Consider the following 22,573-nt stretch of genomic DNA (forward strand, 5'->3'; position numbering starts at 1 on the left):
ACACACACGTAAAAAACATGTAAAAAGATTTCTGAAGTCTTCTGAGGGGATACAATGTAGGCTATTATTGCTTTATTTGATGAAAAGGTTTTATTTAGGATCACATAGCCCTACAAACAATTCATATAGATTTATTAGTTGAACTTTTTATGAATTTTGAAAGGTCAGACTTAGGTGAACAGACTTTTTCATGAACAGAATTCTCTTGGATTTCATTAAATTATGATTTTGTTTGTATTTTGAGTATAAATAAAAGTCTCAAATTGGTCTCAAAGAACAAACAAAACTTTTAACAATTTTATTTTTAATATTTAAAAAAAAATCCAGTTAACATACCATTTGTTTTAAGGCTTTAGTTTTGGGGTGACTCTTTAAGTCACATACTGTATAATTTTTAAGCTATAGGTGTCTAATATAGTCCATTAAAAAAAAACAGTTGAGAAAGTCCCAAAGAAAGAGCAGGACAGACAGACAGAGACTTCAATATGGGCAGGACCACCTAACAGCAGTGCCCAACCCCCTCGCCCAGTGAAGACTCTGTTCAGACCTCACCGCCCCTTTCCATTCAAACCAACCTTGAGCCACACATCAGAGCGTTTCATCCACAGCCTCTGCTGACTGCTTTAGGAGCCTGTGAGATTGCTGAAGTTTGACTTGGAGAATAGTGACCAACAGAGACCATGATGAAAATCACACTGCTGCTGCTGCTCACCCTGACAGGGCCTTTCTGTACCTTTACCCAAGCAAGTAAGTCAACACACACACACACACACATGCTCTCTTTCTCACACTCTGTCCATCATCAACTTCTGCCCTTTAGTGACCATATTGTTCATTACAGTTCTGTTCAGTCTGATTATAGTAAGTACATCCCTACTAAAAATAATATTTGTTCTCTCTGATTTTGGCGTCACATTTGAGTATAAAAATGAAAGAATATTTGTATTATTTTTTTTTATAAAATTTGTTTATTAAATTTTAAAGTTGTCAATAAAACATAACAGTGGAGTATGTTTATCACAAACTTTCACTATAAATACATTCAATTCACTCATAATTTTTAAATATAATGTGTTGTATGATGTTTTTTAAATGTATTAATAACATGTATTTGTATTAATTAGATGCATTAAATACTTTATATTCATTTCACTGTGGAAAAAAGGAACTAAGCTGAAGGAAAAATAATGAAAAACTTTTAATTTTAGTGATTTTGTTAAGCATTTTGATATTTGTATTAATTTTTAGTCTGCTGGTTTCGTTTATTTTAGCAATGTAAGTTAAACTAAATGAAAATTAGAAATACCTTTGTTTAAAAATTTTAACATTTTTTAAATGGAAAGAAAAAATTAACAAAAATATAAAAAAATTCAAGCTATAAATGCATTTATAGCTATATAAAGCTATTTAAATGCATTTTATTTTAAGTTACAATATTATGTTTATTTTAACAATATATATATATTTTATGGAAATTTACTTAATGTTTCAGTGTCTTCACTTTGTCATAAACATTATTTAGACATCCAGGCATGTGCTGATACAGTGTTTCTCTCCTTTGGACCATGTGCTGGGAAAATGATGTAATGCAATGACTGTTACACCATCATATACCATGCAGCCTTGAGTTACTCAGCGTCTGCCTATTTCTCCATTTCTCCCTGTTTCTCTCAATCTAGGCAGGGTTACCAGTGGGTATTAATAGAGGCCACTCTGTATTTAAGGGAAGCATTTAACATTTAGTCCACAGGCTGGATAAAAGGCCTAAGAGAGACAGAAGAGAGACGCCCTGCATGCGCTTATTTTGTACGTGCTTCCCTTCACCCCCCTCTGCTTGTAACCATCTTTGGCGGGGTATCAAGCTTTCACCCCTTCACGAGGTGGGTCGGAGGGGCATGAAAGTTATTTTTAAACTGCAGCGCCTCTGACTCACTGCTCAGGGTCGCTTACAGCCCTCTAAACATCCCATTAAAACGCTCAGCAAGTTTGAGACTTTGGAAAACTTCATTCCCTGCAATCAGAGGAGTGGCAGACTTCCTTCTGTCTCTCTTCGTCTTTATTCTGTGCCATTTGTCTCGCTTTCTTCCCGCTCTGCTGCATGGTGCCACTCCCTGGGCTAAAAATGGGACTTCATCAGATGTTTCCGCCCTCTTTAAACTTTTAATATATGGAGGAAGTTAATGGAAGAACTGGTTAATATTTGTGCATGTTGTTGTTGTGTGAACTTTCAGCTTTTCAGATGCCACAGTCAGTGTTGTGTTATGTGTTATGAATAGAGTAATGGTATACTTACAATGACACATGAGAGCACATGGACGTATTGGGTGTATTAGGTGTGTTAATTTAGCTTCATGAACCCTGACTACAACCACAAACTCAGACCAAGCCTATTCACTGACATAATCAACTTTAGTAGAAGTTAAAAAGCCTTTATTTACATGACTATTGTATTAAAACTAGCCATGTGAAAGGCTTTTGAACTTTTCTATCACTTTTTCGAGTGCCAGTGAATGTAATTTTGCATGCTTAAATCCTACACTAAAAAAATGGTTAATGGAATTTACATGTTGGCTGAACTTAAAGTTCAACTTAATCTGTTTAATATAGGTTTGTAAATCCAATCGAACATTTTTTTCAGTGTATATCCAAAAAGCACTGACACATCCTGAAGCTTCTTTTGTTTGTTTTGGATGTTATAATCAAGTTTACATTCAGCTTGAGAGCTCTCTAAATTTTAGAACATATTTAGTATTATACAACTCAAAATAAAAAAAATCTGGGTTACTTCAACCCAAAAATAGACAAACTCTCAACTGTTGGGTTAAAGCTAGTTAAAAATGCATTTTAAAAACTGTGGCCTAGAGATTGGGTTTGTCTCTATTTTATCCAAATTTGGAATGAAATAACCTAGATTTTTTTAATAGTGATATGAAAGACTATTGATTTTGAAAGATATCAGAAGTGTCTGACAGAAATTAAGTCTCTGAATTGATCTGCTTCATCTGAATTAATTCATACACACAACTGAAGATAAAAGTATCTACTCAACAGATGCTTCCTGTAATGTTTATAGAATGTTTGCTAAAATATTTCCTAAATTTTTATGGTGTTCGTAATGTAAACTTTCCAAAACTTAACAGGAATGTTAATAAAACATTATTACACTTCTGAAACAAAAGGTTCAAAAAGGTTTTTCAGATCCATTCATAGAACAAGAAGTTCTAATATGGAAAATATTTTAATTTATTAAGGAACCTTTTTATAAAGACAGTTTTCATGGATGGTAATGTTTCTTCATGGAACCATGAATGTAAAGAACCCTTTTATGTGTATTTTAGTTATTTTTGTACTCTTATAACCAAGTAAAAAAGTATACAGGCCCATAGCCAGCCTAGTGAAAGGGGTGGTTCTTTTCTTTTTCAAAAGTGGACCTCTTTGCAGTCATACACCTCATTTTCTATTTAATTATGAGACTTAAATACTGCATTTCGTGGCAGTTTTGTTGTCACACTTGTTGGTGAATTAGCTTGTTGGATGGTCATCATAACCACACTTTTTGATGTACCAAAAATATTTTCTGAAGATTTATAATAAAAAATATGAAAAATATATATGATTTTAAAATATAAATGTTTTACATTATTTATCATTAGAAAAAAAATTAGAATCTGTTTTTTTTTTAATTAAAAACTGTAGTTGATTGTCATTTATAGTAGGAAAATAACAAACTGGCCAGCACATTCAACTTTCCTCAGTCAGAATTTGGCCATTTCAATAATAATAATAATAATAATAATAATAATAATAATAATAATAATAATAAAAGAATAATGTAGATCTCCACAAATTTTTCAGCTACTTTAGTAAAAAAAAGAAAGTACATTTGTAAATTCATGGATAACAACAATAACCAAAATAGTATTAAAATGAATTTAATGTGGCCCGTTTTTGGTGCTTTATGCCTTTTTACTGGTCTTTTTTTCTAGAATAAGGTCCAAGATTAATAAAAGTTACTTGTAAAATGTTTCCCTATTAAAAACAATATCGTACATTATCAGATTGTAAAAATTTTAATATTTGTTTGCATTGGCCAAAACTGATTAGTTAAAGTCACGCCGAAGCAACAGACAACAGAGGGTTCTGCTTGGTCTTAAAGACTTTTTTGATGGGTTATTTTCACTATTTATGTTGGCATAGCAGTCAAAATAGGACAAATTAGGGACAAATTCTGTACCTTTTTTTTTTTTTACCTTTCCTGTGAGTGGTTTGGAGAATAGATAGATGGATTTTCGCCAATGGCAGCATTGTATCTGCTGCATTCATCAATGCAAAAGGAAGCTGCTTCCTGTAAACGTGTGAAAGTCCCATATCTGATATCTAGTAATTAACTGAAAAATAAAGTGCAGTAAATGGTAAAACCATTTGTGCTACAAACTAACATGTTCTGATTTTTGATGAAGGAACTTGATTTTGAACTGAAATCACTTTGTGTGCTTGCACTTGTGTTGTGAACAATAATCATCTTTAGATTCTCTAAATCATGATTATCAGGGCAGCGATTGGCTGGTGGTAACACATAGCAATGACATAATATGATTAATATTTAATTATCAGTCATGAGAAGGAACTTGACATAAAATTCATAGTATTAAACAGATTGTTAAATGATGATAACTTTCCAATTATTCCTTCACATCACACACAAAAAAACTGTCAATGAATATTGGCCATGTCTAGAATCATAAACACTTGTGTATGCACTAAAGTCATACTAAACTGCAATAAAGTTAGTAGTTAGTTTGCCAGTTTGTATATAAAAGGTCCATAATGATATCTTAACAGTACATATTATTCTTACATATTACATATAAAATGACATATAAATCCATAAAAAGTACAAAACTGTTGTATTTGTACCACCTGAAAAGGTAAAACCCTTTGACAGTTTATGTGCCTTTATTTATGGAGTGTTGATTACATAAGGGTTTGAATTTTATTTTTGTTTTTGTTTTTAATTTAGACAATAGATCATTTAACAACATTGTACTCTTATAAGATAATATAATCAGTTGGTCAAACTTTTAGTTTAGACTTTGATTGAAATACAACTATCTAATCCTGTTTATAAGAAATAAGCCTGCTTCTGAGCAGGTTTTAGCTTATAGTCTAGCTTCTTGCTGACAATATGTTAGATGAATTTTGAACAATGAAACAATAGTGAATCGTGTTAAATCGTTGATAATTAAATTCTGCTAAGTAATTCACATACAAATAATGGACCCTGCTGCTTCAGCGATGCTAAATGTACAAGTAACTCTTGTTTTGTGCTACCAGTGGCAGTTAATTGAACAACAACTAGCAATTTATTGCTCATCCTCGCACTCTTGCACATGTAATATACAAGATAATTCAATGCCCCAACATGCTCACAATTAATTTTTTTGTTGTTTGATTGGAAGTAAAAAGACAATCAGAATATCTTTGCAGTGATATACTGATAACAAATCAAAGAAACATAAAGATAAATATAAAGATAACGATAAAGATATAATCAAAAATAAATAAATGTAATGCAACAGCAGTTCAGACAACAGCTAAAACGCTAAAGATGTGAAGAAACAAGTTACGATCACTTTGAGAACATTTTTTTCCAAGCGAATAATCTATACAATACTAACAGATGATACTTTAAGAAGCTTAAAATTAAGCCTTCTTTCGTAAAATTATTTAAAGACAATGACTATCTGGGAAGCAGGTGGTTATACCACAAAAATAATGATAAAAAACTGAATTTATGCAAGCAAGGCTGGCAAACTTAAGTATGAAAATAAAAGTACCACAGGTATCCAAAGCTAGTTTCCATGTTTTTTTACTGAGACATCTCATGTAAAGGCTCCACCTTTCTTCTATAATGGGGCAGGGAGCAGCAGCTCATTTACATTTAAAGAGACAAAAGTGTTTTCCTTCCAACTAAAATAGCCATTCAGAACATGAAATAATAAATGATCTGAGAGATCATTCTAATCTGAAACCTCACAGACACATCCTGGGAAAAGCTGAAACTAACATGTAATCTCTGGGACATAATGGCTATTTTGAGGATATGTGTGTTTATTTTCTAATGAGTAACACTATGCATTAATCTTAACTTATAGTAGTTACAGTTGATGTCTATGCAGCACATATAACTCTGAAACAGAGAGAGAGGGAACAGCTGGCTCTTTCTCTATACTCTGCTCCTCCCACCACATCATGTGTATTTATGTGAGTGTGTGTGTGGTTGGAGGGGGAGAGAGCCATACTTAGAACTAATTGTTGGGGTCTAAAAACATAATGAGCTGATTGTTAGCAGCAGTCAACAAGAACATTAATATAAACACACAAACCGACACTTACACACATTCACACAGGACATTCTGATCTCTGACCCCACACCCCACCCCTACATATGCTTCTTAACAGGACAGTTTTGTTTGATTGGGGTAATATATAAAAAAAAGTGATATGCACAGCAGAATGGATTTTTCTATTCTTTTTTTTTACCTCTAACAAATAAACAAGTACTCTTCTCATAAGAGCTCTACTTTTGATGTATTATTTTGGGAGTCCATTTAACTGGGTTATATAACAAATTGCGTGGAAACCTTATATGAAAAAAAAATCTGCCATCATCAAACTTACCATGCTTACTGTTAAAAATAAATATTCTTAACAGCTGATGATGGTTCCATGAAGAAACCTGAACATCCATGAAAACCTTTCATTCCACCAAAAGGTTTTTATAGTGAAAAAAACACTGAGAAAAAAACAGTTCTCTAAAATTCTTAGAAGAACCAAAAATGTTTCTGGAAACCATTAATGGAAATTTGATTTCAAAATAACTTCGACATCTATATATTGCTGCTCTTTTCTAATTTGAAGTGCTTATCTTTAAGGTCGTTTACATGGACATCGGTAATCAAATTATTATACCTTAATCTGAATAAGACAATTGGTTGATTGCAGTGTTTACTAGTATGTTTACTAGTCTGCACTTCAATATTGTGACTAAAATCGGCATAATCCACATGTCTTGATTCAAGTTCTGTTTAGTTCAATTATGATCTTAATCGGATTGAATTAATTACAAATCCGCCATTTACATGGTAGACTCTTAATCAGAGTATTGTCTAAATCGTATTACAATCTGATTATTGGTGTTCATTAGGGCTGCACGATATTAGAAAAATCGGACATTGTGATATTTAGTTTTTTTGTGACTATTATAGCGATATGAATATAATCATTTCACCAGATCACTTGAATAGCTCAATTGGGAAAGAACTTGTATATTTATATTTATTGGGATGACTTTTAATCTGCATTTATTTAAAAAAATTTTGGTGGGTCTAACTGTATTTGAGTATGATCAAATGAAAGCAAATAAAACTGGCCAACTCATTGTAAAAAGAAAGTTAAATGCATTAAACATTCATTGTTTTAATTTCTTGTACACAAATTATTTAAAGGCTTTAAAAACAAATAAATCTTTCAGTCTTTTCAGGTTAAACTTCACAATCACTCAACAGTACGGTTCCTGGTTAGCTATAATTTCACTCAAATTTCTTGAGGGGCGAATAAAATGAAGCTTGACATTGCGGATCGTGCAATGTAACTATTGCGAATGATCACTATGCAATATCAATGCTGAAACGATGTATTGTGCAGCCCTTGTGTCCATGTACACGTACTGACTTTCAGTTATATACTGGTTATTTTATATGCAGCTCAACAATTAGGGAAATAAAGCTTTTAAAACTCAACACATTTATACACTATATTAGTCATCATTGCATCAATGAATTCATATATTTTAAATGAGATTTGTTTGCACTATAAATTATATATTTTATTTTTAATTATATTAAAGAAGTATCCATAATCCTTTTTCAGAAATCCCCTTTTTAGGCTCTACAGAAAACTAAAAAACTACATTAGTATGAATAAATGATGAACCATTTTTATTTGAATGGAAACCTCTCCAGATTCCTAAAATCACAAATTGGTCAAAGATGAAATCTGCTTTACCAAAACCACAATAACCCAAACATTAATTTTCCTTCAATTCACTCAGAGCTGATGTCTAATGCATGCTGAGCTTTATAACTCATGCTGAGTTTGATATTTTAAAGTGGGCCGTTCAGAAGCTGAGGTAGTGTTTTTGTAAAGGGCGGTTCCCAACAGATCGCCAAGAGAAAGTCTCTCATATGGAGTGCATCTGGCTTTGACACTAGAACAGATCTGAGATCTTTTTTTCGGTTGCTGAGGCCTTGTGAGTGATGCAGAAAGATCTCAGATAAACCACTAGAAGAAAACAAGCCTTTTTTTTTTGCCATGTTTTTTTTTGTACTCCAGTTTTTCATTTCCTCCTGTGCTGTTATGGCCGGCTCCACCCAGGAAGTGAGACAATTAGTCTGGTCAAATGTATGATGCAGAAAGGAAGTGATCTCATTAGTGTGGAGCTGAATAGTTAGGGTGTGACTTTCTGTGGTTCTATCCAAACTCTTAGTCAATGTGTAAGTGAGTGTTGATTGGGCTGATGGAGAAGCTGGAATGTTCTCACTGTTAACGGCAAGCTATGAGAAAATTCTGGCTCACCCATTTGATACGACCACTAGAGAAGCAAACATCGTCAGTGCCTCTGGAATTTCTCCATTTTCATCCAACTCACCGATGCTGAGCTTTCCCCTTATGTTGAAATATAACGTCTGAGGCCACATTCTTAGAGCAACAGAATACGGTTGGTCATCATCATAAAACTGACAGAAGCAAGTCTGTGGAGGGAAAAGACTGGATGTAAATTTTCAGGTCACACACAGCTCATATCTGCATCTGGGGGTGTGTGTTATGAAACACAACTGTACTTGGCATGACAAATGACAAAACCCATAATAAATGTGGTACAGTCTCAGATATTAAACTGATGCTTCATTCAGTTAATAACTTTAAAAATTCCTTCATTTGGCAAGCACTTATCCAAAGAAACTTACACTCACAGGCCACTTTATTAGGTACACCTTACAAGTACCAGGTTGGACCTCCTTTTGCCTTCTGTACTGCCTTAATCCTTTGTGGCATGGATTCAACAAGGTGCTGGAAATATTCCTCAGAGATTGTGGTCCATATTGACATGATAGCATTATGCAGTTATTGCAGATTTGTCAACTGCACATCCAAGATGAGAATATCTTGTTCCATCACATTCTAAAGGTGCTCTATTTGATTGAGGTCTGCACAGTCTGATGACTGTGGAGGCCATTTGAGTACAGTGAACACATTGTCATGTTTAAGAAACCAGTCTAAGATGATACACGCTTTATGACATGGTGGGTTATCCTGCTGGAAGTAGCCATGGACATGTTCAGCAACAATTCTCAAGTTGTCTGTGACATTGACACGATGCTCAATTGGTACTAATGGGCCTAAAGTGTGCCAAGAAAAAATCCCCCACACCATTACACCACCAACACTAGCCTGAACCATTTATACAAGGCAGGATGGATTCATGCTTTCATGCTGTTGACGCCAAATTCTGACCCTACCATCCAAATGTCACAGCAGAAGACTCATCAGACCAGGCAACGTTATTCCAGATCTTCTATTGTTCAATTTTGGTGAGCCTGTGTAAACTGTAGCCTCAGTTTCCTGACAGGAGCGGCACCTGGTGTGGTCTTGTGTTGCTTTAGTTCATCTACCACAAGGTTGGACGTGTTGTGCATTCAGAGATGCTCTTCTGTGTAACATGAAATTAGCTCATTTTATGAATATTAATAATCAACAGTAACGGTTTATTCTTAATTATTAATATTCCGGCTTAAGCTTCAGTCAATTTGGTCAAACAAACATATGATTGTAAATGATCATGCTCGCGCGACCGAGCGGATTCCCAGATTATGAATATTAATTATCAACAATAACGAATTATTATTAATCATTAATATTCCGGATCAATTTATTGTTAATTTGACCAAACAAACACAAGCAGAGCCGCCGCTCTTCCGAGCGGACACGGTAATCTATTCATTTAGAAAAAGGGAATTTAATTGCTACTTCTTGTGAAGTAGATTAATCATTAAAAAGTTTTAAACAACTTATAATAGCTAGGCAGGGGAATCTGTATTTCAGTGACATTTTCTCGTGAGGCAAACAATACAATTCATTTGATTATAATGGAATTTATTGACTAGTCAGACGTAACGAACAAACAAACGCACAAACATACATTAAACACAGAACAAAGGTAAACCACGTGGAGATATCGGGTCTATACGGGACTATAAAACATGTACGAACAGAGAGAGATAGCAAAGCGTGGAAATATAGATTTCAGGTAAATCTATACCTGAGTGACAAAGCTGTCAGTTCCACACGCACCATTAAGGATCACCAAGATTAAAGAAAAACACCTTTTGATAAAAGGGGCACAGCTTAATCGCATAACTAAAATCACCTGGTCGTTCATGTCTGGAGGTCTCTCTTATGCATCTCTCTTCCGTCGTGATGAAAACTCCTTTTGATGTCCTTCTTGATGCGTGGAGTTTGTAATGCAGTTCTGACGAACACGATCGCAAACTTTAAACTGAGTTTACTTTTGCCGGAAAATAAAGAAAACGTGGTGGGAAAGTCCATGCGGTGTAGGAAAACCGCCTGGCCCGAAGGCCACCTCTTTGATGTTCTTTGTTCGGACGCTTTTTCTTTCTGCTCAGATGTTTGGCAAAAGGTCTGGTTATACCTGCGGGGCACGTGACAACCCGTTCAGCATTCTGATCAATGGTTTCAGTACAAAGTTCGAGCGGAAACCCTTCCTTTGTCTCGAGGCTGCTCGTATGCAAATTTGAGTGTCCGCCTAAAGCATGCGGACAGGCATTTAATACAGGGCTTTAAAGAATAAAGCAATGCGAGTTATGGTCTTGCTCTATGCATCATGTGTTGTAAAATGTTAGCAGAAACCCATCGGTACCAAACATGGGGGGTTTCAAAGTACATCAACATAATTTTTCATATCCTTCCAATATTTATGCTTTACAAAGGCCTAAAGGGAACATGCATACAGGTTATAAGAGAGGTTACACAGGTAAGAAAAGTCAGAAATGAGATACAAAGTTTACAAAACATACTGTAACACCTTAGTTTTGTGCTGGTTCAGGATTTGATGAGTTTATTTTCTTTCTGTCGGAACAGCCTCGTGGTTGTGTGTGTGTGTGTGTGTGTGTGTGTGTGTGTATTTAAGCAGGAATGTCTTTGAAGTGACAGACCTATCTCTCCAGGCTCCCTAGATTACTTAAGCTGTCACGAAAATCCAGACTTCTTGGAGCCAGGAGTCGTAAAACCCTTCTGTCGACCAAAGCCAGACCGTGATAAAATCAATAAGAAATTTTATCTGTGGACTGTACGCTACATCTGCGTACCTCGGTTGTAATGAGTGTATTTGGGTTACTGTTGCCTTTACATGGTTTGCTCGAACCAGTCTGGCCATTTTCTTCTGATCTCTGGCATCAACAAGGCATTTGTGCCCACAGAACTTCCGCTCACTGGACATTTTCTCTTTTTCGGACCATTCTCTGTAAATCCTAGAAATGGTTAAGCGTGAAAATCCCAGTAGATCAGCAGTTTCTGAAATACACCAGCCTGTCTCACACTAAAAACCACCCTACATTCAAAGTAACTTAAATCCCCTTTCTTCCACATTCTGATGCTCGGTTTGAACTGCAGCAGATCGTCTTGACCATGTCTACATGCCTAAATGCACTGTTGCTGCCATGTGATTGGCTGATTAGAAATTTGTGTAAACGAGCAGTTGGACAGGTGTACCTAATAAAATGGCAGATGAATGTATATCTATTTTCAGGTACGTTATTTTTTTTTAAAAATAGTGCCATGCTATACTATTTGTTATACAACATTTAGAAAAATCTGAATAACACACAATATTAAAAAAATCAAACATTGCAATATTTTGTTAGTCTGTGGTATATATTAGTGACATGAAAACAATTTTACCAGATGTCTCGAATATCTCTATTTAGAAAGAATTTATCATTTTTGATTGTTTAGGGGGGTTCTGTAGGGGAGGGAATCTGCATAAAATCTTACAAATGAAATAAAATCAAAGATAAATAAAATAAAGAAAAGTTACCAAAAACAAAACAAAAGTGTTTTATCGTTTTCTTTGTCTAACAGTATTAAGGTACAGTAATTGAATAGTAAAAATAAAAATAATCATTAATAAAGTTACTAACAGTACAATTTCTTATGCCTGAATGCTTTTAAAATCCTTATACAGCGAGTCATGGGCCTCAAAAACACATGCAAATGTAATCCAGACTCAACATTGCAAATTCTGCTATATGACTACTGCGAATGATCGCATAGCGATATATTCATTCATTCATTCATTTTCTTGTCGGCTTAGTCTCTTTATTAATCCGGGGTCGCCACAGTGGAATGAACCACCAACTTATCCAGTAAGTTTTTACGCAGCAGATGCCCTTCCAGCTGCAACCCCTCTCTGGGAAACATCCACACACATTTACACACAATTTAGCCTATGATATGATTTCAAACATCTTACATCAAACATCTGAAAACATGAACTCAACAGAATAGTGCACAGTATTTTACAGGTCATAATATTATTTATCATTATAAAATTCTGCCTCTGACTTCAATCACTTTCAATAATGGTTATACATGGCTGCTTAAAGAACATTCAAAGAATCTTCTATTCCACAAAATAATCTTTATAGTAAGCATTCTTTAAATGTCCTTTAGATTTTTTAAATATTCTTAGTTTAATGGAGATTTTATTCCAATATTGAGCACTAAAGTTGCAGGTTTCCAATCACCCCAAAAAAATACAAGTTTGACATTAAGGGTTCATGGTAACCTTCTGTGTGTATAGAATATTTCTAGAGCTTATGTCAGTTTCAAAAACGAATGTCAATAAAATCTGGATTTCAAGATTTGTAAGAGGCTTTTTATTGTTCTTATACTAGGTCCGACGACGCCACCAACAAGTTTGGAAACGACTTCAGAACCAAAACCTTCAGAAACATCTCCTCCAGTAGCATCAACACAAACACCAGTTTCTGAAACTACAGAAAAAATGCCTGTCATGACTGCAGGAGTACCAGCAGCTTCCACAGCTCCACAAGTGACACAAACAGAACCTGCAGCCTCAACAGCAGCAGCAGCAGAATCAACAAAAGCTGGAACTGAAGTAAAAAACGACACTGAAGCCACAATTGGAGCCGCAACTGATCATGTTGTAGGGACGACAGATGAAGATGGCAAGGAATCACCGTCACCAGTAAATATAGTGGACGAAGAAGGTCAGCTGGAGAGAGATGGAGTATGACATTTTGAGGATGGAGTAATGTATAAGATTTTGACATGAAATGTGGTGATTTTCCTCATTTCAGGAATGGGCACTGGACAGGTGGTGGGGATTGTAATCGGCGCATTGATTGGAGTAATTGTTGTCATCGCTATAATCATCCTGGTTGTCAGAAGAATGGGCCAGTACTCGTGAGTACAACTACTAAACAACACTTACTTTTCTTACAGTTCAAAATCTATATATACTGACAGTTGGGTAATTATATTCACCCCCTATTTCAAACCAATAAAATGTTCTGAAGTCTGTGGCTACAATTTTGGGGAAAAATTTTCTCTCTCCATTTAATGAAAGTAAAATTTGTTCTTTTCACAATGGGGTCCTAAAGGCATAGTTTACCTTACAATGAAGATTATGACATCATTTTCATTCCCTTTAGTTGTTTGTCAAACACACACACACACACACAGTGGCTACAAGATTTCAAAATTTATATATATGTATATATATATATATATATATATATATATATATATATATATATATATATATATATATACACACACACACACACACACACACACACACACACACACACACACACACACACACACACACACACACACACACACACACACACATATATATATATTATATAAATTTGGAATCTTGTAGCCACTGACTTTAATTATATACTGTATTTAACTATGGAAGTCAATAGGCCAAGCCAAGTCTGCTTTGGGCAAATCATAAAGTTCTGCTGCTTTTAATTTTACAATCCTTTTATAACTGTAGGATGGGCTTGACAAACCACCTATAGCAGTGGTTCTCAAACTTTTTGATTGTATAATAAAGAAACAAATCTAGCTCCATAAGTACCACATCAAAAAAATAAATAAAAATAAAAATTGTCTTTCCAGATACCACCATAATGACCAGTATTAAAATACAGTAGTGTAGGCCTAATTAAGAAGCTACAGCACACCGTAGTTTAAAAACTAGGCAGATTAATTCTTATTATAATGAATATTTATTATTGTCAGCCACTTTAAACATTATAAATAGTTTGAACATTAACACTGTACTTTGCTTACAGTTAAAAATAAATAAAACGTCAATGTTTAAATTATAGTGTGCTTTTAAAAGTTTATTGAAAATGACGGCTGTTCTTAAAAAGTAAAACGAAAACTACTGTACTTAAATGTAAAGTATTATCAGCCTATTCATTAAAACCTGGAAATGTTCCTTGGACCTCATAAATATAAGATAAAATGTAATCATATTCATATATAAACTCTTTTTGATAAATTTTGATCTTTGAAATCTAAACATTAACTTGTGTTTTAGATATATGAATTGGATCTATATATTTAAATTACAAATTAGATCTGCTTTCTGCACGTTAGAGTAGTCTATTTGTGTCAGAAAAGCAAGTGATTAAACTATACCTGTCAACATTGGGATATAAAAATACGGGATACGCTCCCAACAACCGTTACAAATGTGGGGAGGAAATTAGCTTCAAATGATAGAATACATAACAAACATTATAAAAAAAAAGTTTAACCTATTGAAATCAATTTCCTGATCACATTGGTGTTATTGTACGCATCGAAGGGTAAAAGTGTGTTCATTTTTTTTATTTGAATTATTCAGCCATTATTTCGCCTAGCACTAGAAGGAAGCCTGCATGCCACTAGTGGTACACGTACCACAGTTTGAGAACCACTGACCTATGGAATACATTCTTCTTTTGCGCCAGGCATTTTTGTCTATGTCTATATATATATATATATATATATATATATATATATATATATATATTATAATGTCCGCCCTATAAGGAACACTTTAACTTTTCTTATTTTGATTGTAATGCAATAATGTGCACCATTTGTAAAGCTGCTTTGAAACAATAATTATTGTGAAAAGCACTATAGAAACAAACTTGTTCTGATTTTTTGTAAACAGAAGAACGTATCACCACTATCGCTTTGTTTTCCATTCATTAGTACTGCAATGAAGTATATTGTACTAATAACTACAGTAGCCTAGTAGTACTAATTATTATACATCTTGTGCTTGTATAAAAAAATAGAAAACTTTTGACAGATAGTAAAAACAAAGCACTTCAGGTGGATAAAGAAAAGTGTGTTCATCTTAAATATATTTTCTGATGATTGATACACAAAGGTCCAACAATCCCAATTCTATTTTTTTTTTTAAATTGGAGTATTTACAAACATAGTACAAGAGAATACATCTCACAACAGTTATGAACATAATAAAAATGAATAAAATGAAATAAATTATTTCAGTTATCCAAAGTATAAACAGATGCCAGGGGCCTAATTCTATTTTTGTACCACTACCCCTTTCCCTTGGCTCTTACAACCGAGGGTTAAGGGGATGGGCTTCAAAATGTACCCCTAAGAATTTGGACAGCACTCCAGCACCTGTACACATCATCATATGTCCTCGCTTCATATGAGATCAGACGATCGGGACTGCTGGAGTGATTTCAGTCGTGTTATTTTTTGGTATTTATCTTCAGGAGATCACTGAAGGTTATGTTATCATAACCATATAATTTGGCAATAAGATCGTAACTGTACTGTGCATTTACACAGTGGCCATACTCATCAATGTAAACACACAAAATCAGCATTAACATTATAGCTGACACTGTAAAAAGCTCATTTACAGCCACTAGACTTTTCTGACAGGGTATTCCAGTGTCATCGAGTGTTAGAAAGTTGTGGAACAGCTGTAACGTTACACAAGTTATGATTAGGGATTATACATCGCGAATAGATCACGAAATTTAGAGGTCTTTATTTTAGCGTTTTGAAGAATATATTAAAACGTGTTTGTTTGTTGTAAAAATTTGTAATAATGACAAAAAATACTAATTTGTGGATCTCCTTACTTCCGGGTGCAGCTGTTTCTGCAAAATTCTGGGAATTTTTTCTTACCCCTTGGTTTCAAGTGTGGTCCTGTAAAGTCTTCGTTTGAAGTGGTGTATACTCCTTGCCCTTAGCCCTACGCCTCCAAGCTAAAGAGAATTGGGACATCACTACCCCTTCACGGGCATGCGCAAAACGAGGGGTAGGGGTAAGGGCTAAAGGCTGATTTATACTTCTGCGTCAAACGCTACAGCGCAGACGCATAGCCCTTCGCCGTGGCCGTCGGCGTCACTGACGTGCACCTCTCAAAAAATGTAACTACACATCGCAACGACGCGTAGCGCAAGCTCTGTGATTGGTCGGCTTGGTAGCGCTGACTACTCTGGGCGGGACCGAGAGCCACGCGAATGGCGCGAGCTGGATGCGAGCCCAATGGAGCGATTGTTTACAAGTGTGGAGTCCTGTGAAGGAGCTCCGGATGGAAAGTTTTGTTTTGTGTTTACCTCATAGTTAAAGTTGTTGCTCGTCCGCCGGTTCCAGCCTCAAAATGAGCGAGTTAGAGCCACTTGTACATCCAGGAAGTGTTCAGGAAAAGCAAAACAGCAGCGAAGAAACTCGACACAGAGGAACATTTACACCTCACTGGGAAGTGTAATGCAGTGTTCCGGAAGTGTAATGCAGACCAACAAAGACAGCGCGCAGAAGTGTAAATGCACTGCTATGGGCGTTGCATGCACCGATGGTTACGCCGGTCACTTGACGCAGAAGTATAAACCAGGCCTAAAGCCTCCACACTTGTAAACAATCGCTCCATCAGGCTTGCACCATTCACGCGGCTCCCGGTCCCGCCCAGATTCGTCATCGCTACCATGCCGACCAATCACAGAGCTTGCGCTACGCGTCGTTGCGATGTGTAGTTACATTTTTTGAGAGGCACATGTCAACGTCTGCATCAGTTTGACGCAGAAGTATAAATCAGCCTTAAGGGGTAGAATTGGGATTGGGCCAAATTTTAGCCCTGTAATTTGTTTCTAGTAGCCTAGTAGTAAAGCCTGGTTTATACTTCTGCGTCAAACTGATGCAGACGCTGACATTCCACGGCGAAGGGCTATGCGTCAATGCCGTAGCATACGCCGCCGTTTGTCGCAGAAGTATAAATCAGCCTTAAGCCGAAATATTGTAAGACTTTTATTATTATTTAAAAAGAAAACTAAATCATTTCAGTTTTAAATAAAAAAATCAGTGTTCATTTCACAATTATAAATTCATAAACATCATAAAGCTAATGTTTACCACCCTCATTAATAATAATGACAATTTAAAAAAACATTTCTTTCTTCAGATTTTCAATATTTCAAAGAAAATGTCTCACTGTTTTTTTGTGAAAGAAATGTCAACTGTTTATAATATAATGTATTGATAACATTGTGTCTTCTTTGGCAGTGAAATTTTGCATGCTAATAGTAAGCGGTTTCTATGTTTGTAGGCCTGCAAAGAAACGAAAGCCTCAAAAACAAGACAGCATCTTGATCTCTGTAACTGTGTTTCTGTTTCATAGATAATCCACATTAATCACTGTAACCCATTCATTCATTCATTCATTCATTCGTTCATTCATTCATTTTCTATTCAACTTTGTCTCTTTATTAATCTGGGGTCGCCACAGCAGACTGAACGGCCCACTGTAACCCAGTTGCTTAAAATTTTTTTAAATTTATCTTAGCCTGACAAAACTGAGTTGCTGCTCTAATTATTTTTTAATTAAAATGTTAAATATCAGAGGAAAAACTCCACTGAACCGCATCAAATATTAGAATGCCATTCAGGATGCCATAATGTGATGCAAATCGTACTAAATTATACGATTCATACGAATTAGCCACTAAATCAAAAAGTTACAAATTGCCGTGAGATTGTGTTGCATAAGATTGTTAAGCTGAAGAATCAACAGTAAAGGTGGAGTGGCAATCCAGTGCTGTTCATGCTGTTTAATTTGTAGTACTAACAGGTTTTTAAAAAAAGCATAGAGCCAAAATAACTGAACTTAAAACAATTTTAAAAAGTGTGAATCAGAATCAATAATTAATCAAACTCAGCAATACACTCTAAAAAATGTTTATTTAAATTTTTGTCTTGTTTTCACAAAAAATATCTCAATTATTTAACCACAATATATAATTAACTTATAGTATTATAATTTATGTGTTGTTTAAAAAACAACAACCAAAAACAACTTATGATCACAGATTTATAAATATAATATATAAATACATTTAAATTTGTTCTCACATTTTACCAAATTATAGCTTCATTGTAATAATTCATTCCTTTTTCTTAGGACAGATAACAGATTCAGTTTTTTTGTGGCCATGACTAAAGTGAAATTAATAAACAATTACTAAATCATGGCTATGATGTACTAAATTGAGAGAACAAATCCTTACATTTGGGAGATAAAATCAGAATTTGAATTTTCTGAACGTCACTATTGTGTAAAAATAGCCATTATTTAAAAAAGAAAGATTACTTTTTCCCTACTATTCTAAAATACAGTTAATCATGTCTTTAAGCACAGATGTAGACCACTTTTGGATACTTTTTGTTTCTTAAAGGAACACTCCAGTTAAAAAAACAAACAATTTGACTTATTTTGAAAACAGGCTGATTTTACAACTTTGCTTTTGTTAAATAGTTGAGTTTTACCATCTTTGAACCCAATCAGCTGATCTCTGTGTCTGGCAGAAGAACTTTTAGCCTATATAGCACTAAATCATTTTGATCATTTTCCTATGCAAAAGCTTGTGTCTTCTTAATATAATGGTGCCTGCTGCAGCAATGGTATGGCAGCAAAGATCCTTGATTATTACGCTGGAATGAGAATATAGTTTCAAGCCACGTCAGCCTAAAAAAAATAGCAACTTTTTATTTTCTTAGTACACTGAAAAAAATATTCAAAGATGATTTTTGGGATTTACTAAATGTCATTATGTTAAGTAGTTGTAAACAATTTATTTGGGCTGAATTTTAATTGAACAAATTAAGTCAAATTTAATTTGTTTGTTTAAATTCAACACAACTAAATTGTTTAAAACAGTTTTGCAGACATTATTTTTTACAAGCTTTAAATAGAAAAATTATTGAAATTCTTTGGTCATTTTGAAGTGAGCTGCTAATGGTCTAATCTGATACAATGAACAATGCTAAGCTAAGCTAAAACTGCTCCCGGTGATTGGCTAAATGGATTCAAAAATGTAAAATACAAGTGTTTAATTCTAGGAGACTATCAAAATGAGCCTATTGCAAAATGTAGAGTGTTCCTTTAATTAAAAATATCTATAGATAAATCTAGATATTTGTAGTAGGAAACAAGACAAAAAAATTGTTAACCTATTAATATCTATTATAATGTTATAATCTAATCTCTAAGTGTATCTTTGTTTCTGTTTAAAGGATTCAAAATAAGCTTGTTTCTGTTGCTGCTGTATTTGTGCTAAACAGCTTTGTTCTGTTTCCTTCTTTCCCAGCCCCTGAAAAGAAAGGCTCGACAGGAAGAGAAGAAGAAGAAATCCGGGAAGTTCTGAACTATTGTTCTAATGTTAAAAACAATGCAAGCAGCACTCTCACCATCCATCCAGGACATTAAAGGGAGCGGCACTGTGCCCCCATCCCATTTCCCCTTGAAAAAGATGCCCCCACAAAACACCTACAAACATCCTCTTATTTTGTCTGCGAAGTCTCATTTATTCTCCAAAGGTGGGAGCCCACAGTATCTTTAATAAAATAAAACAATAAAGTAACAGGAGATGAATGTTTTTATGAAGGGCTTAATAAACATAAACAAATTGTACATGCAAGTAAATGCTTGTATGTGTGTATTTTATTACATCTCAATTGTAAATATCACACACACACACGAATACATATTGTCTTTATCTGCTTCAAATTTCTTTGTTTTTACCCCCTACAGATATGTCCAATAAGACTATGACGCATTATGTACAGTGTATGAACTGTTATAAGCAGATGCTTCGGATATTTCTGTTCTCAAGAAGAGTAATTGACAAGTCTAGCGGCATTAACTGATACATTGTGAACTATAAGGGAGCAGAACACATTAATGGCTTGAGATTTACTCTTTTGCAGTGTATTAACAGAGTGACCTGACTGTTTTGCTCTTAATTGTCACCCATTCCAAAAGTGACATCACTTCCTCTGGGATGCATTATTATGTGTTCCAGTCAGCTTAGCTCCAGCGTGCAGCTGCTATTGGCAAGTATTACTAAAATCCTGATCTTCCTCACAAAGCAAGCGTTTGCATGGTCTAGTTGTTTGCATTTCTTTTACTGTCAGTGGGGTTCGTGTTATTCACTGACATTCTTCAGTGTAACTCTCTATTTAGAGCTTAGCTTTAAGAGATCAGTAATAGGTGCACTGATGATAAATAAAATACATGTTTAATATTAAGAAGGGACTTCAGACACGGCGAGTGTTTGCAATGACATTTTGTGTGTATTTTTGCCAGATTCCTCTTTATACCCTGTTACGACATAATCTTGATTTCCCATCTGATGTCAGAATCCACTTAAAACCGAGTTTTTGTATTTTGGGGGTGTTGTTTTTTGTTCAGTTGGTTTCAATAAAAAAAGTTCCAAAGTATGTCGCATTGCCTTATTGTGTTGTTTTGTTACAGTGGATTCTTGATAACATTGTCTGTTTATCTGTGTTTACTTTTCAACCCTTTTTACTCAGCCTTAGAGATTTTCACACACACAAATGTGTGCGTATACGCCCATGCACTGTCTCTTTCTCACACACACACAAACCCACACATTCCCTCTCCCTAATCCCTCAGGTTATAAAGACTGTAAAAGAAGGGACAGAGAGAATAAGAGATTAGCAGAGTCAATGAATGAAGGCATCTTTGTAAATATGAAGATGTTTTTAAGTGATCTCTCTAGTTGAAGAGGGGTAAACAACACGAGACCCAGACAGCCACCCCCAAAACGTATTTGGACAGTTAAAGTGAAGAGAAACTTTATACAAGCAAAAACACACAAAAATAACATTTTACAATTATATTTCTTCTTTAGTTTCACTTGTTTCTTTTCAAAAAGCCTGATAGTAAGAAGCCAGATCAGTCTCAAAAATAATACTTTTACAAAATTAGTTTTTTCATACATGCACAGCACAATTCACATTTACAAAATTTAAATCATGAGTTTAAAACATAACATAATTTGTGAATACATAAGGTAAAATAGTAAATATTCACATCCAAACACACTCATTCACTACAGACAATTTTAGCTAACTCAATGCACCTATACCACTTGTCTTTGGACTGTGGGGGAAACCGGAGCACCCGGAGAAAACCCACACGGACGCAGGGAGAACATGCAAACTCCACACAGAAATGCCAACTGACTCAGCCGAACCAGCGACCTTCTTGCTGTGAGGCGAAAGCACTACCTACTGTGCCACCATACTCGCCATCATGAACATTTCCCCAAATTAATTGGATGTATTTATGAATTTCGTCACGAATTTATGAACTCGAATTGTGTGTTTATAAAATGCGTCTTGAATTATTTAACTGGATTTGTACATTTGTACATTTGAATTGTCTCTTGAATTTATGAACTGGGTGGTGCGGTGGTCAACTGGCATTTCTGTGTGGAGTTTGCATGTCCTCCCTGTGTTCACGTGGGTTTCCTCCGGGTGCTCTGGTTTCCCCCACAAGTCTAAAGACAGGCGCTTTTAGGTGAATGGGATAAGCTAAAATTGTTCGTAGTCTATGTGTGTGTGGATGTTTTCCAGTGATGGGTTGCAGTTGGAAGGTCATCCGCTGTGTAAAAGATGGGCTGGATAAGTTGGCGGTTGATTCCGCTGTGGCGACCCCAGATTAATAAAGGGACTAAGCCGAAAAGAAAATGAATGAATGAATGAATTGTTTATAAATTGGATTTGTGCATATATAAATTGCATTTTTAATTTACAAATTGTTTTCTAATAATTAATTGTGCTGTCCATGTACTATGAATTTCATTTTTTCAATGTATTATTTTTGAGACTGATCTGGCTCCATATGATGGTTGTTACATAGATAGCTGATAGAATGTTGCAGAAATTTACTTTGTTAAAAAATTAACTTACAAAAAATTTAAATTCTGTGACTAATTACTCAAGCTCATGATGCTAAATGCCTATATTATATCTATCTATCTATCTATCTATCTATCTATCTATCTATCTATCTATCTATCTATCTATCTATCTATCTATCTATCTATCT

General features: G+C 34.8%; 2 protein-coding genes and 1 long non-coding RNA gene across 6 annotated transcripts in view; 1 reads left to right on the forward strand and 2 right to left on the reverse strand.

Moving 5' to 3' along the window:
* The window catches only part of LOC147842651 (uncharacterized), a 464,331-nt gene that overhangs the window by 331,885 nt on the left and 109,873 nt on the right, over positions 1 to 22,573 (reverse strand). The window lies entirely within an intron of this gene.
* The window catches only part of kazna (kazrin, periplakin interacting protein a), a 154,683-nt gene that overhangs the window by 104,740 nt on the left and 27,370 nt on the right, over positions 1 to 22,573 (reverse strand). For 2 of the 3 annotated variants that reach the window (XM_087262548.1, XM_087262552.1), the window contains one exon: positions 8,711 to 8,813. The exons of the other annotated variant lie outside the window; for it this stretch is intronic. In XM_087262548.1, the coding sequence (XP_087118674.1) occupies positions 8,711 to 8,759 (49 nt within the window). In that variant the 5' untranslated portion in view covers positions 8,760 to 8,813. The remainder of the gene's footprint in view (positions 1 to 8,710; positions 8,814 to 22,573) is intronic. 3 annotated transcript variants of the gene reach the window in all.
* Positions 536 to 20,937, forward strand: pdpn (podoplanin). Of its 2 annotated transcripts, XM_087263625.1 has the most exons (5): positions 568 to 747; positions 13,035 to 13,370; positions 13,461 to 13,566; positions 17,768 to 17,816; positions 19,806 to 20,937. In XM_087263625.1, exons 1-5 carry the CDS (start codon positions 681 to 683, stop codon positions 19,860 to 19,862), a joined length of 615 nt encoding a protein of 204 aa, XP_087119751.1. In that variant the 5' UTR covers positions 568 to 680; the 3' UTR covers positions 19,863 to 20,937. The 2 variants fall into 2 exon arrangements, with proteins under 2 accessions (NP_001119889.1, XP_087119751.1); NM_001126417.1 differs by lacking the exon at positions 17,768 to 17,816 and having other exon boundaries at positions 536 to 747.

Source organism: Danio rerio, chromosome 8 (assembly GCF_052040795.2).
Source record: "Danio rerio strain M-AB ecotype USA chromosome 8, GRCz13ab, whole genome shotgun sequence".
In the NCBI taxonomy this organism is placed as follows: Eukaryota; Metazoa; Chordata; class Actinopteri; order Cypriniformes; family Danionidae; genus Danio; species Danio rerio.